The sequence below is a fragment of the Onychostoma macrolepis genome, chromosome 14 (assembly GCF_012432095.1).
Source record: "Onychostoma macrolepis isolate SWU-2019 chromosome 14, ASM1243209v1, whole genome shotgun sequence".
Lineage (NCBI taxonomy): Eukaryota > Metazoa > Chordata > Actinopteri > Cypriniformes > Cyprinidae > Onychostoma > Onychostoma macrolepis.
The window spans coordinates 5,511,506-5,527,167 of record NC_081168.1 but is presented as its reverse complement, the minus strand read 5'-3'; the positions used below and the strand labels follow the sequence as shown (position 1 = coordinate 5,527,167).

Sequence of the window (15,662 nt, the reverse complement as noted above, 5' to 3'; positions counted from 1 at the left end):
TCTGCTCAAAATATAATGCTTTTTTTTTTCAAAACTAACTTACTTTTTCCAGCCATTTTTGCTATTAGTTTAAACCAAGTGGTCCCAAGGTGATTTTTAGAGGATGGATGAAGTCTGTTCCCCTTAAGTTCACACAGGTGTCCTATAGCAGAGTCACCACAGGTGCCGTTTATCACATAAACATTCCCCTAATGTTTGACAACCATAAAGAGTCCAAATACTTCTCGTCTTACGCCTATATAAGGACTTTATAGTGTTTCAACAGTTTCTAACTCAGACGAAAGCACATTTTTGGAGCATTGGCACATTGGTAGAGTGTGACAAATAGCTTTATGGGAGAGGATGTTTGTAAAGCCCTTATATGGAGATGGTTTGTGCTTGTATTATGCTAATTACCAAATTCATATACAAGCTCACTCATTTAGAATAATCCTAATGTATCATTGTTAGAATGAAAGTAACACATTTATGCATGTACCTGGAATATTTTTGCACATAAGAACATTTATGTGCAATCATTAGTGAATGAGGCCCGTTATGACTGCTATTAATGCAAGGCCACTTTTTATCATAGCTGCGCTGTGAAATATGCACCTTGATTAAAAATGTGTTGAGGTGCCGTCAGTCGACTCCACCCTTTTGAGAGGACAGGCATATTTTATACTAGTCAGCTTGTGAAATATAGCATCCTCGTACTGCCACAGCGGTTTCCATGTCATAAGGATTCAGTCAATCAGATGTGGTTTGAAAAGCTGAAAAAATGAGTTTAAGTCAATTAAATAATTGCACATTATTTGGTAATGATTTATGAGACTTGATTCTTCCACAGCCAAACAGAACTTATAATCATTGCGAATGCAGTGTGTAAACAAACATAATAATTGTCTAATTAAATAGAAAAATGCCTTTAAGTATCCTCAGTAACACAGACAGGTCAGTATTGTTGTGATGAATGTATCTGTATGACAGCACTCTCGTGTTGTAAGCGATGTCTGTTGTGCAGGTGTGAAAGAAGATAAACAAGTAGCAAATTGAGAAGATACAAGTCTGAACATTTGCCAGGCGTAAAGCGCATGCTTTTCTTTGTAAGATGCTCTTTTTCATGAGGAGAAATCGTCCGTGCCAGATTTTTATTCAAATACAGGAAACTGCACATGTGTTGCCCTGAAGTTTTTTTGTTTTTTTTTACTGCCGACTAACAGATGGTGGGATGTGTACTTTACGTATTCAGGGGGCCATTATTCAAAAAAAAACACTCCGTCTTGTGCTGGACCCCAGAGCAACTCAGCTGTGCAATCGTGAATTATAACTTCCCCCTGAAATTGTCATGCTGTTTGTCAATCGGTCATTTAATCTCAACAAGGGCATTTTTCATCATAGACTATATATAGAATTCCACTACTCTCTATTTTTCTCTTCATTCGAGTCAGTAATTGCACTGATTAACAAGTTAGTAAAATATTTTACTAATTTTAATGTAACTAATTAAATGATATGCTGATTAATTAATCTAATTAATCACAATTAATCACAATTAATCACACATATGAAGATCTGCTGAGAAAACCCCCCAAACAAAGATAATTCAAAGACAAAAAAATTTGAAGTCAGCGTATTGTTTTTTATATTTCCACATCACTGAACATAACCTAGCCTAGTTCTTGTAGTTTGTCTGTGCTATTCCCCATTGAATGTATGCATGTCTCAGAATGCTGCATTTGGCCATTGTGACACATCTAGCTGTGCTTTCAGGGTCTTGCTCTATTAAAGGAGTAGTTCACACAAAAATAAACATTTGCTGAAAATGTATTTACCCACAGGCCATCCAAGATGTTGATGGGTTTGTTTCTACACCAGATTTAGAGAAATTTAGCTTTACATCACTTGCTCACCAATGAATCCTCTGCAGTGAATGGGTGCCGTCAGAATGAGAGTCCACAAGTCCACAATAATCCATAACAGTGAAAAAGTCCTTCTTCTGTTGTCCTCTCACATCAAAATCCACTGACATATTTGTTTTGGACTGTTTTCACTTTTAAATGGTGCTTGATCTGTGCATATTTCTCTACCTGGTCTCATGGCATTTACGTACCTGGGTGCACTTTTTAGCGTGACATGAAATACGTACCAGTAAGTACATATCACTGCAGTTTCCAAAATAAATGAACACTTTCACACAAATTTTCAGAGTTGCAATTAATAAAGCGTAATTTTCGCACAATTACTTGAAGAATATCATGCTATGACTTCAAAACAATATTAATATGCTGGGAGATTTGAAAACTGATGCTTTTGAACGTTAGCATCGCACACATCCAGCTTCATATCTATGGGTTTTCATAGATGACAAATTTGTTCGGTAGCTCACGGAGTACGGAGACGGATTTAGGAGACGAGAAGCACCGGTTCGAATCCCGTGTAACTACGGTTCGACAAAGCAGTTAAAATCTGCGTAAAAGGAAGTTCAAATGGCACAGTTGCATCAGCTAGTACGTTTTTATATCAGTTTTGCATTTGTTAACACTATCGGGTAGGTTAAGGGCTGGATTTGGTGTAGGGCATATTTCCAACACGATAGAGCATTAACCTTTAGCGAAAGTCCCCGGTTATTTGAATTCTGAACCGCCGCAATACGTATCTGAAGCAACGTAATAAAAAAACAGCAATACGTACCAATATCTACGTAATAAAAACGTGCCAGGGTTCACATATTGAACCTGTGTTTTAGCTCCACTCAGTGGACATTTCTATTTGAAACTGCGGCGAAACATGCAGCAAGGTACGTAAAACGGTGTCGCACAAAAAGTGCGCAAAGGTACGTATTTTTATGAGACCAGGTTGATATTTCTATATATTTTTGGTAACACTTTATTTTAAGGACCAATTCTCACTATTAAGTAGCATGCATATTGCTAGCAAATTGGTAGTTATTATTAGTTCTTATGAAGTGTATATTAATGCTTTATTCTTCATGACGTATTTTAGATTCCTTAATCCTAAACTTACCTTAAACTTACTGCCTTACTAACTACTGATAAGCAGCAAATTAGGTTTTCATTGAGGCAAAAAGCTGTGACCATATTTTCATGTACGATTGTACATAGGCTACCAATTTGTTAATTAAATTAATTTGTAAATGAAATGCATTATAATATGTTACAATGTCATCATTAAGATTAATTTGAAGAGTAACCTTTAGTTGCAGAAAGTAGGACTCGTGAAGAAGCTGAAAAGCTCCCGTAAGTGTATAAAATATGTTGTATGGCTCCACGGAGCCTGGAATATTCCTTAACATATTGCAGTTGCTGGAGTGTTGCATGCCCCTGGCCTCCAGTTGTAATTTATTTTTGCGATGCATGTCACAGTTTACATCCCACTGTACATTTGTACATTTGGGACTTCATGAATATATAATAGCAAAGAGCAGCATGAAATCATACGGATCTCCTCTGCAAAAGTAAAAGTGTAAATCACTCATAAGCAGCGATGAAATACGAGAGTGGTGCTGGAGTGGAGCTGGTGATGAAATGCATCTAGCCTGCAGTAAGTGGCCTTTCCCTGATTCATGAGAATGAAAAGTGGGCCTCTTATTTCACCTGATGGTTGTGTCCAACCCTTGAGTGAAAAATGGCATATTTCCCCTTGTAAAACACCCATGGGGTTAAATAGCTCCATTATTATTAATGACCATCCATTTGCCAATCTAGATGTGGAGTCAGAGTGGGTGTGTAATGAAATGATAAAGTCCATGTAATTACAAACTCAATTATTATCTTTCAAATTTCATTTTGTTTGACAGCATGGGATTTGTTTGAATCTCATGCCCTTTGTTTAATCTGTATTGCATGCATGTACAAAAGGGTCCAGAAGATTGTGACCACATTGAAAACTTGGCATTCAAAATCTAATTGAAGAAGATAAATATTTTAAATTGTGTAGTATTTCTAGTTTACTAATCAGATAAATCAGATCAGTTTGTGACGCTGACTATATTACCTCCTTCACAGACAGTAAGATGTTCTTGCGGAAGCACAAGATGCTCATTGGATCTCAGTAACCGTGATTCAATCACAAGCGTTTTCAAACAGTAGTTCAAAATGCTCTTGAATTCAAAGCAAGCGTTTATTTAGTAGTTAGTTATTTTTGTTTGTTTAGTTTTGTTTTGTTTTATCTTCCAAACTAATGACATGAGTGAAAGTTTATTTATTTTTTGTTTTGTTTTGTTTTGGAAGCTAATGACATGAGTGAAATTGTTACAACTGGCCTAGTTATCGTTACAACAATACATAAGTCAAACCCCTAAAATCTATCTATCTATTTATCTATCTATCCATCCATTCATTCATCCATCCATCCATCCATCCATCCTAAAATCAACTGACATGAGTGAAAATGTTGCATCTAACCTTCTAACCTCTCCAATAAGAAATTGTAAAATTTATGTTATTCTTCAGTTCACCTTTTTCTAACTAAGTGTAATGGAAAAAACTATGTTTTTTACTACATACTGTATGCACACACACACAGATTTTGGGGATTTTGCTTTTCCAGACTAAAAAGTTGAATGTAGCGTAAGACTTTATTTATTTGTTTATTTATTTATTTATAAATTTATATTTATTTATTTTATTTCATTTCATTTCATTTTAGTTTTTATTTACAAGAAAGTCCAGCTCTCCTTAAGGTTGTCAGCTGATGAAACTATAATAATATCCTTAATTTAGTATGGATATTCTCTCTTGTCGTGTTCTTCTCCTGTCCCAAGGGTTCTAACTGTGCTCATATCAAGTGCACCAATTAAATACATGTAAAATTTGCATACATGGCTGAAACGATACTAAACTTTGATCAAATATGCCACAGTGTACCCCCTTGGTGGATATGTTTTGGCTCAGTGAACTCCATGAAGACTCATTACTTGATCATTTGCATTTTGGGGAAAAAACACAACCCTAAATCTTTGCCATGGTCTCTCATAAAACTTTTATTTGTGCTTTTCAACACAACTGAGACAGTTTGTTCAAAACATACAGACACTAAAAGCAATGATACACTGAATCCTCTATCACATTTTTTAAATAAAATCACATATGTCGTTCAAAAAAAATCAAGGCTGAATTGTCTCATGTGACATAAAGCTCGCTGCTCCATGCAGAAATGTGCCGTAGGTGGTACAGAGCCTGTTTTTCTTAAGCTCTACAGTCAACCAGATAATGTTTAGACAGGAGAGAGAGAGAGCGGGGAGAGATGATGTTCTATATTTATGCAATTAGCCTTCTAATTGGTAGTAATGGGTTTGCACATGCTAACATAATGACTTGAGTAATCATCTCTGTGGCATCCTTGATGTAAATCCCATCAAGATATATTCAGGTCGTGCTGATTTGCTTAACAGCCCTGTCACAAATTGTCATCCGTGCTTATTGTCTGACTTCAGCATGTCTGTGTGTTACAAACACCGTTTCATCACACTTCCTGACCAGGAGCGTCCCATACAACATACAATATTCATAAGCTCATATAATACATTCATATATCATATACATTTATTTATTTACTTGGTTTTTTTTTTTGGTTTTTTTTGGGGGAGAAAAAAGTCCTATTGCTATTTCACCCAAAAACGATCATTCTGTCTTCATTTACTCACCTTCAAGTTGTTCCAAACCTGTCTGAGTTTCTTTTATCTGTTGAACATAATATAACATATTATAAACAATGTTGGTAACCAAACAGTTGGTTCTTCAAAATATCTTCAAATTATCCACATTGACTTACATAGTATGCAAAAAAAAAAAAAAATGATGGAAGTCAATGGGGACTCTTTGGTCTCCAACATTCTTTGAAATACCTTCTTTTGTGTTCAGCAGAAGAAAGAAATTCATGGAGATTTAGAACCATTTGAGGGTGAGTAAATGATGATTCATATGTGGGTGAACTATCCCTTTAAGGATTGAAATGCTTTTCTTTTGTTTTAGTTTGGAAAATAAAGCTCAGGTTTTGGAACAATAGACGAGACCTTTGCGGTTTGTCATATGGGAGCAATCCGATTACCAATCTCTCTGACGACAACGTTAGACAATGTTTGCAGGGGAAGATTGAAAATATCTTCAAGCGTTCGCACCGCTGTAATTACAAGTGTGAATCAGCCTGGGACTTCAATCAATAACCACTGGCCATTTTGCAAAATGTTTCAATCTGCAGACAATTTGCTTTAAATGCGAGCCATTATTATAAGCCCTATTACTCTCAGAGTAAATAGGCTTGACATTTTTAAGCCTATGTTTTGCGATAATGTAAATATCATTACCTCGCACAACATTCCATTTTTTTTCTGCAAGAGGTGAAATTAAAAATACCATCTCTTACCCCGAAACGCGAGGTTTTCCGACACATCTATGTATGCGCAGACCGGAGCACGTGGGGTCTGATTCTTTTTTTAAAAGCTCGACAGGAGAGTAGTGATTCCCCCTGAATACAAAAAGCACTTAAACAGCATCAGAGTGCGCCGCTGCCTCGGGCTGACGAAAGCATTCAGCGCTGTCACCCACATCAGTCAAGCAGTACTAGTCCCTGTGGAGGAGAAACTGATACGGACTACATCTTTGGAGCTGTTTAATGTGAAATATCACATGCGAAAAATAGTAGCTCTCCTGGCTGTTGACATAGCGCCACTGACAGCTCGTGCTGTGCCTCTGCACACTGGAAAGCAGCGTGGCTTCAAAACACCTTTTACACATAATGTAATTGCGCACATACTCTCCACTGCTTGTGCTGATTGGCTTCATACACACACACACACACACACACGGACCTGCTGGGCAAATGCACTAAAGGTGTCTCACGCGCTTCTCAGCGAATGTGTTAGGGCCGGACATGTGTCTGCCTGCGCACATGAATCTGTCCAGCGTGGCGTGATGCGCTCGGCCCCTCAAAAGAACAATGGCTCTGAAAGACACCTCCAATTTCCAAAGCAGCTCTGGGGTGATTTACAGCAGCCTCCGAGAGCAACCTGGCCAGGACTCATTCTGCTTGCTCAGAGAGTGAGTGAGCGGCATCATTTTTCCTTAATGAAGTTAGTGACCCTCTGAAAGGTGACACGTTTACCGCTCCGCTGATTTATGCACTGATGCTCTGAGGCAGACTATGGCAGAGTAAGACCGGGAGCATGTGGCCACATCTCTCTCGCTCGTTCCTCTCTTTCTGTTTATAGCTTTCTATATTTGTGCTATTCTGTCCAGTTCTCTGGTATTAAGACAAACTGACATGTAAAATAAGAGCATACTATAGCTCTATTCCAAAATCTAGTAAGCTGTCCGAAGCCCACAATATGCTGTAGTTTTTATGCGTATGCAGTGCACATGGGGTAAATATTGTCATCGGGACAGTGCATGTTCAACCCAATTTTTCCTCACCGTGTATACTTTCTACATTCAGCTTGCACATGCACCTTGAATTGTGTATTTGCACTAATTAGTTCATCCACAAGGTGCCCAAGCCTGTTGTTTTTTAGTCTGAAAAGACGTTGAATAGATGGAACAACCAGAGATTGTCTTACTATTAGAAGATGAGAGGGTCTGTATTAATTACCGTTGGAAAAAGTGCAACGGCCAACTTGGATTACATGAGGCACCTCAGCCATACAATTGCCTCTGGTCTCCCTCCCAATGCATATCTATGGCTGCAGCGTTAGCATTAGCCGTTACACTTTTTTGGCTAAAGGTTGCAGGCTTGCCTTCCAGTGGCTTTGGAACAACTACAAACTACTGGAGACCACAACAACCTCAGTGCATTCCAGTCTGCCACACCAAAAGATGGCACCATGACTCAAGAACATTTGATATTCTGCCGGTTATGGCAAAATTAACATTCAGAGTGTCTCAAAATCAGTATATTGTCATTCGTTTTTTTCAAATTTTTAAACAATATAATGTCAAATATAATGGTACAAATAGCTGTCTATCTAGTAGACATTGAAAGAGAAAAACAGGTAGGCATTCATTGATGAACAAACAATTTATTATATATTGCACTTTGATCAAAATACATAAAAATGCATGTAAACCAGCTCTCTATCCGCCTTGTTTGCTGTCATCTTGGAAATTGCGTCAAATAAAGCTTAACTCTGAGGTTGGGGTTGATTGATCTGCCTAGAGTTTACAAACTGGATCTCCAGTTTGGAGCAGCATTCCCGACAGATGTTATTTTCAAGTAAGAGGTGGTAAAAATCTACCTGTAAACTCTAATCAAGTACAAAGCCATTTTTATCTCTCATAACTTCTGAAGAGAAATAGCATGGACGAAAGGATGACCCTTACGAAAATTAACCATGGTTTTACTTCAAATAAAACCAAAAAACCATGGTTACTATAGTTAAACCATGGTAACCCCAAATTAACCATGGTCTTGCTACACTAACCATAGTTTAACTATGGTATTTGTAGTAAAACTGTGGTTATAAAAATGGTAATCAATGCAGCAAAATAACATGTTTACCTTATTGTAAGGAGAGTATATTTTGACAGGCTGTGCACTGGGCTGTACACACACGCTAAGCTTTCTTGTTAATACGGAAGTATATGACTTAATTGGCATCTACCTTTTAAGGAAGCTTTAAATCATATTTAGTGATTTGGAATGCTCTAGATTGGCACCAACTCTGTTTGTATAAAGGAGACTGAATTGATTTAAATGGAGTTTGACGTTAGCATGTTGCTAAACTAACGGCATAATACTTTAATAAACATGCAAATGCACAAACAAATGTTGGGTAAAGTAGTATTTTTAAATTACAAAGTACTGTTTTTTTATTGATGTTTTACAGTATTGAATGACATGTTTAATTGGAACAAACATTTCTTGGATTTGTTTACAGATGTTTGTTTAATAGAAGTACTAACTATAAAACCATAGATATTTATATACCTACCTGGTCTCATGGCATTTACGTACCTGGGTGCACTTTTTATCGTGACATGAAATATGTACGAATAAGTACATATCACTGCAGTTTCCAAAATAAATGACCACGTTCACACAAATTTACAGAGTTTCGATTAATAAAGCGTAATTTTCGCACAATTACTAGAAGAATATCATGCTATGACTTCAAAACAATATTAATATGCTGGGAGATTTGAAAACTGATGCTTTTGAACGTTAGCATCGCACACATCCAGCTTCGTATCTATGGGTTTTCATAGACAACAAGTTTGTTCGGTAGCTCACGGAGTACGGAGACGGAAGCACTGGTTCGAATCCCGTGTAACTACGGTTCGACAAAGCAGTTAAAATCTGCGTAAAAGGAAGTTCAAATGGCACAGTTGCATCAGCTAGTACGTTTTTATATCAGTTTTGCATTTGTTAACACTATCGGGTAGGTTTAGGGCTGGATTTGGTGTAGGGCATATTTCCAACACGATAGAGCATTAACTTTTAGCAACAGTCCCCGAATATTTGAATTCTGAACCGCCGCAATACGTATCTGAAGCAACGTAATAAAAAAACAGCAATTTGTACCAATATCTACGTAATAAAAACGTGCCAGGGTTCACATATTGAACCTGTGTTTTAGCTCCACTCAGTGGACATTTCTATTTGAAACTGCGGCGAAACGTGCAGCAAGGTAGGTAAAACGGTGTCGCACAAAAAGTGCACAGAGGTACGTTATATACAGTAGGTAGATCTCTCATTTGACTGCTCCAGACACACCAGCACATCCACCATCTAACTGTCAACGTTTCAGAGACTGCTTTTAATACTCACACTAACAAACCAATGAATTTTCAACATCATTGTGCAGCCTATGGTAGTGTTCTCTGATGAGCAATAACATTTGTAAGAGTGTTCTCAAGTGTTCATTAACCAACTTTGACAGTTCCAGTATGGTGGATGGCTTAGTGGGCCATAGCAGCTTATGTATGGATATCTGTTGCTCAGACATTAAATCATGGTGCTAGCAATAGCAAGGCCATGGGTTTGATTCCCAGGAAATGCCTGAATTGATCAAACGTATTGAATGCCAGTTGAATGTCAGTTACTTTGGGTAAATGTTTAAATATGTATTCTGTCTTTCTGCAATTCAGAATATTTTGATTTCCCTCTGCATGATATTAATATACTAAACATAAAAAAGCAATAACTATATTGGCTCCTGATGGTAAAAATAAAAATAACCCAAGCATGTAATGCAAGGGAACCAGACGTAGTCCCTTTCAATTATTTCTAACATCTTTACTTATGCAAATATGCTAAATTATTTCTAGATGACAGCTTGGAGGGGGACCAGCATGAGCAAAGTGATGTTCAGACAGGGCTCTCCTTTTCCTGGCGGGTTAAGATATACATGCGCCGCTGTAGGGCTCCAGCCTGCCTCCACAAGCACTGTTTTACATTCTAATTATTAGAGCTGACAGGCTTTATGGCTGGGGCTCAATACAGAGGCCTTTTTCTTGGCACATCTCGCATGTGATGTCAGAGCAAGTTTAATGAGATAAGAAAGTTTGAGTACTGTAGTTTACGGTTCTCTTTCCTTTGAGCAAATCACGTTCTTTTGCTCGCAGCTACTGTAGCACGCTTACTGTACGTGTCAACTGTGCTAACAAGTAGGTGAAGGAGGAAGAATTGCTGTGTTTCCATTTGATTTGTCTTAATTGACTTGATTTTAGTGGGAGACATCAGCAGAAGAAAGGTGTGCCACGATGACTGTGATTAAAATAAACAATGGTTTTGGAGCCGTTCATTAATTCTTTAATATGTAAAAAGCCAATCTCAGACACAAACAACAGAGACTTTTTTTTAAGATTTAATTAAGCTACAGGGAATTCGGCGCATATTGTAGGTAAACACTTAGGACCATGGGAATATCATTTAAATTAAAAGAACTGGTGTTGTTTTTCTCATTACCAGATGAATTAAACATTTATCGCTGCCTTTCATTTCTCTCAGAAGCTGACATTTACAGGTCACCTTTTGATAGCGCCAACTTTGTATTGTCTCCAATTGCCTTAGCAAAGTGAGAAAGTATGATTTATTTTGTCTTCCGTGTTCACCTCTTGACTGAGCCTCCGCATTTGTCATTTCATCATCCACAGCTATTGAAGTGAACCTGCAGAAAGCTCTCGCCGAGGCCTCGGAGACCTGTACCCAGGAATGTCTGATCCTGGGTCATTCTGACAGCTGCTGGATGCCGCCAGCACTGACCCAATTCCAGACGTCCAGCACCGCCACTCTGCCCTCCTTTGGTTTTCAACAAAGCTGGGCGCGGGGGACCAAGCCAGATGGGCGTCACACCCTTGGCAGGTCAGTGCCCAAAGATGATCTGGACAAAGGGAGCAACCGGCCCCAATTCTACAACACACTTGAGAGACACTGCAGCAAGAAAGATGATGCCGTCAAGGTCATCCCTCTAGCCAGCTTTTCCGCCACATCCAGCCCCCAGATGTCCGCTGGCGGAGGCTCTTCTGCCTTCCTGCACGAGCATCAGCTGTAGAAGCGAGGGTAGGCCTCAGAGCACTGCATAATGAGAGTGATTGAAATGGAAAAGCTGACGGGTTCTGATCGTTATTAGCATGTGTCAAACATTTCACGGCACAGCGGAAGGGGAAGTTAAAGCAAAGGACGGTAGCTTTCGATATCCTCTGTGAAACTGAAACATGTACAGTAGACAAATGGTAGATATAGACCAAAGTAGCTCTTCAAGTGAAAAAAAAACAAAAAATGAAAAAAAAGCGGTGTGAAATGTGTCTTAGTGACATATTAGTGGCAAATGAATTAAGCTTTACTGTTGATCAAAAGGGACAAGATTTTTATTTTATTCTTTTGTGTGCCTCTTGAATGCAACCTAACAAATTACTTTAAAGTCTGTGCTGCTGGAAGAAATCATTGCATACGTTTACATGCTCGCTGATATTCCTAATTATAAAAAAAAAAACATTCAAGTAAACGCCATGTTCTTGTTATTCAAAGAAAATATATCCATATTCCACACATTATCTGGTCTAATTTTAAATACATATGAACGCGTGTCTGCAGCTAGTGGTCTTGGTGAGTTTAATTGGTGCTCACTAGCAGCAAAGCCAGTGGTTGTTTCGTTGTGCTTTACACATGGACGCAGACACACTCGTAAACAAAACAATAAAAATTAGGCTCTGAGTTAAGAACCGCATTTGGAATATTACGACGCATGTAAGCGTAGTCAATAAGGTTAAGTGTAATGTGTGAGCGCTGGGTGACTGCAGTATTTCTTTTGGCTTCGGTGAGGTGCATCGTTTCCAGCCGAATTTCCGCCTGAGTCTGTTTTACTCTGCTAAAGAGACCTAGTTCCATGCCCCTGAATGTGCTGCTTACTCTGTCAAGACTACAGATACAGCTAAGCCTCTCTGCAAAAATTAGCCTTGCTCTGTGTTAACACGTAGAAACTTTTATATATTAGGGTGCTTTTTTTTCTTCTTAAACTTTGACGTTAGCTCTTTTCTCCCTGGTGAGCTCAGAGCCTTCCTCTGATGCTCAGCATTTTGGTAGTTTCCATGCATTTGACACTCTTTCTCTGCCATTAAAAGAAACCCGCTTATTTTCAACGTTATCTCATTAGCAGAGGCACAGACACGGCTAAAAAGGCATCCTTTGTTTTTTCGCACTACTATATCAAGTTTTTCTCTCGATATATACAATTTATGCACCATAATAAGTGCTGTGGAACCAATTACAAGAATCTCCCAATAGTATAATTACTTTGATCAGTAATCACCATAACTGCTATAGAAGCAGAACGCTGCTCTATAATAGCATAATTGGCTACCTTTTGTATGTGTGTGTGCTTGTATGATGTGCACTTCTTTTTAAACTTGCGTAAAAATTAAGCGTTTGCGAGGTTTATATATAATGATGTCAAAGAAACAGCCTTAAGATGTAGATGTGTATTGTATGGATGTAATGACTGCTAAGTGAAGTAGAAGTTTGCTTACAATCGTGTCATATTTTCATCCAGTACCTGTATTTTCAAACAGAGACATAAAGTAATCCCACAAAGAGGCTGTGCGGGTTGAGAAATCAGCACAAATTTAATTCGCCAACGCTTCTCCTTAGTATATACTGATGACACAGAAATATTTGGGTCAGTGATCCAAAAAATTACTTCACTATAAAATAGTGTACGTGCCAGCGACAAGAAATGTGTCACCACGAGACGTGTTGGAGTGTGTTGCTCTTTGATGCGAGAGAACTGACAATCACTCCGGCAGCTGTTCCCTCAACAACAGTTTAAGATCTGTCGAACACTCTTGATTAAGAGGAATAATTGCGGTGTGGGACTCTATTAAAGGAAGGAAGCGGTGGCTTGGTCTTTCGCTCGAGCTCTTACACGTCTGCTAGCTGGGACGGAGAGAGAGTATCGAGTGTAAGGATGGTGACTCAACTCAAACTCTCCTAATCCATACAATAGATCAGAAACGCTCGAAAGGCAAGGTTTGAAATATTAACAACTATCAGCCGTAGTGTCTGTATTGCTTAACACTGCTTGAAAATCTCTGCTTCTGTTCATTCATGACAGAATAGAAAACACCTAGTTACAAGTAATTGAAAAATTGAAATCAGATTTTGGAGGTCTTTTAAATTTCCAGTGATTAAAAACAATGTTTTTTGAAGAATGGGGCTGTAGAGATTTTTTTTTTTTTTCAGAACTGCATGAATTTAGAGGTTTTACATGCTTAGAGTCAACATGAAATCAAAGATACCCTGTTTACTTTCTTAATGCATGTCACTGGGGGTTCTGTGAATGATTCATCTGTACACATTTTCATTTAAAGAAAAAAATGCACATCTACATTTTAATTAAAACGTAAATTCCTGTGCCTCTCGATCAACTTTCTTTAATTTGGCATCTCCAGGCAATAATGATTAAAAAAATGGCCAAACATTCAGATCTAGCCTCAGTCTGGGACAGAAACAACCCCTTTTCGTGGACCAATGCAAGGATGTGCAAGGAATTCTCTGGGCCTCAAAGGTAGTAATAAAGTTGTTGCAGTTTTGTACACGTCATATAATTATAATTCAAATGCACATTGTTTGATTGATCACAATATTATTGTTGCTAATTGTTGAGAGTGACACTTTTGATTAATTTTAAAAAAGAGCAACACTCACCAGGTCCAATCATATCCTACTGTAAGCTTTTTTTTCCCTCTCATTTAATATCCTGTTTCTATCAGAAAATTGTCACAATTACAGAAGTTGCAAATGCTATTTCATGTTGACTTTAAAAATGTATGACCTTAAAGATTTGCTGAAATTTTTGAGTAGTGGAGAAACTCTATTAGTGCCAAAGGTTTACCAAGTAAAAAAGACAAAAATTGTGTGAGAATGAATGAAAATAAGAACATTTTGTGATAAATAAATGCATAAAAGGTCTCAATATGCATGGTTATTCTCCCCTCTAGCACTTTTGTACTTTTCTAAAAAGTTTGTTCCCTGATGTATCATGTAAGCAACCTTGGTAATGAGGTGTTTCTTTACTCTGATAGATAGTTTTTCTTTTTTTCCTTTTACTTTTTTTCAGGAAAATATTATGGCAGATCGTCTCTGTAGTCAGGCATCTTCATTTGCATGTGGTTCCAGTTGACCTCCACTGGCTGATTGTGTTCTGTAGCACTAAACCCTTGTTCTGACACTAATCAGTAGCTTGTGCTGTCATACCATCATCTCCTCGGGTTGTTTTATAGTTAGTATGAAGGATTAGAATGGTAAAACACTTTGAGTGCCCAACACATCGTTACACAAATCAAATAAATTCTCATCATTACCGTACAAAAAAAGAAAAAAGAAAAAGAAAAAAAAAGAGCAAAGTGTACATAGATATACTTAGCAGTAATCCTGGGAAACAAATTTTAACATACTGTATGTGTAAACAAAAGGAAAAGTGGTTTATACTTACTGAAAATAGTTGATAAAAGACAAAAATCATGAAAAATGAGGACAATCTCTGTTGTAATGTATTCAAAACATATGCATACTGTATATTATTATATGTGTGCGCGTGAGTTTGTGTGTGTGCATGTATGTATACTGGCAAAAAAGCGGGCGGATAATGTATGTACACACTATGTATCTTGTATAGAATCTGAAAAGAATATAAAACTGCTGATATATTAAATCTGCTTGTAATTTAAACATCATTTGTTGTATTTCACAATTATTTCTTTCTTTGGAGGTGAGCTTTCATATGTGCCAGCAGTCAAGCAATGAACACTGTTGAACAATTGAAGTGTATCTTGATAGCGTACCCCTGTAAAATACTCCTAGAAGTTAAAAAAGAAATGAAAAGAAAAAGAACATGCTCATTTACATTTGGTGTAATGTTTTTTCTTGTCTTGAATTTTCCTTGAACCATTAAATATTGTGTATCTTTAGACGCTCTGTTGTGTGTCCTATCATTTCAAAACACTTTAATCCTATTTTTCTCTTATAGACTGCAAAGCCTTGATGTAGAAAGCAGGAGGTGGAGGAGAATACTAACAAAAAAGAAGAAAGAAACGTGGTTCGGTTATGGACCAGCTTCCATTAAGGAAAGCGAGCAATATGCATACGAAACGCTGTCTATTTGCAGAAAAGCAAGGCGGAGGGAACTCTTGATTAAGTCCGTCTGTACAGACAATAGCAGTTATACAGCT

General features: G+C 37.7%; 1 protein-coding gene across 12 annotated transcripts in view; it reads left to right on the top strand.

Annotated features, from left to right (window-relative positions):
* The window catches only part of pcdh11 (protocadherin 11), a 203,751-nt gene extending 188,374 nt beyond the window's left edge, over positions 1–15,377 (top strand). For 10 of the 12 annotated variants that reach the window (XM_058798150.1, XM_058798152.1, XM_058798148.1 and 7 more), the window contains one exon: positions 11,091–15,377. In XM_058798150.1, the coding sequence (XP_058654133.1) occupies positions 11,091–11,488 (398 nt within the window). In that variant the 3' untranslated portion in view covers positions 11,489–15,377. The remainder of the gene's footprint in view (positions 1–11,090) is intronic. The other 2 variants (XM_058798144.1, XR_009274189.1) reach the window with 2 other exon arrangements.
* Positions 15,378–15,662: the final 285 nt, after the last annotated feature.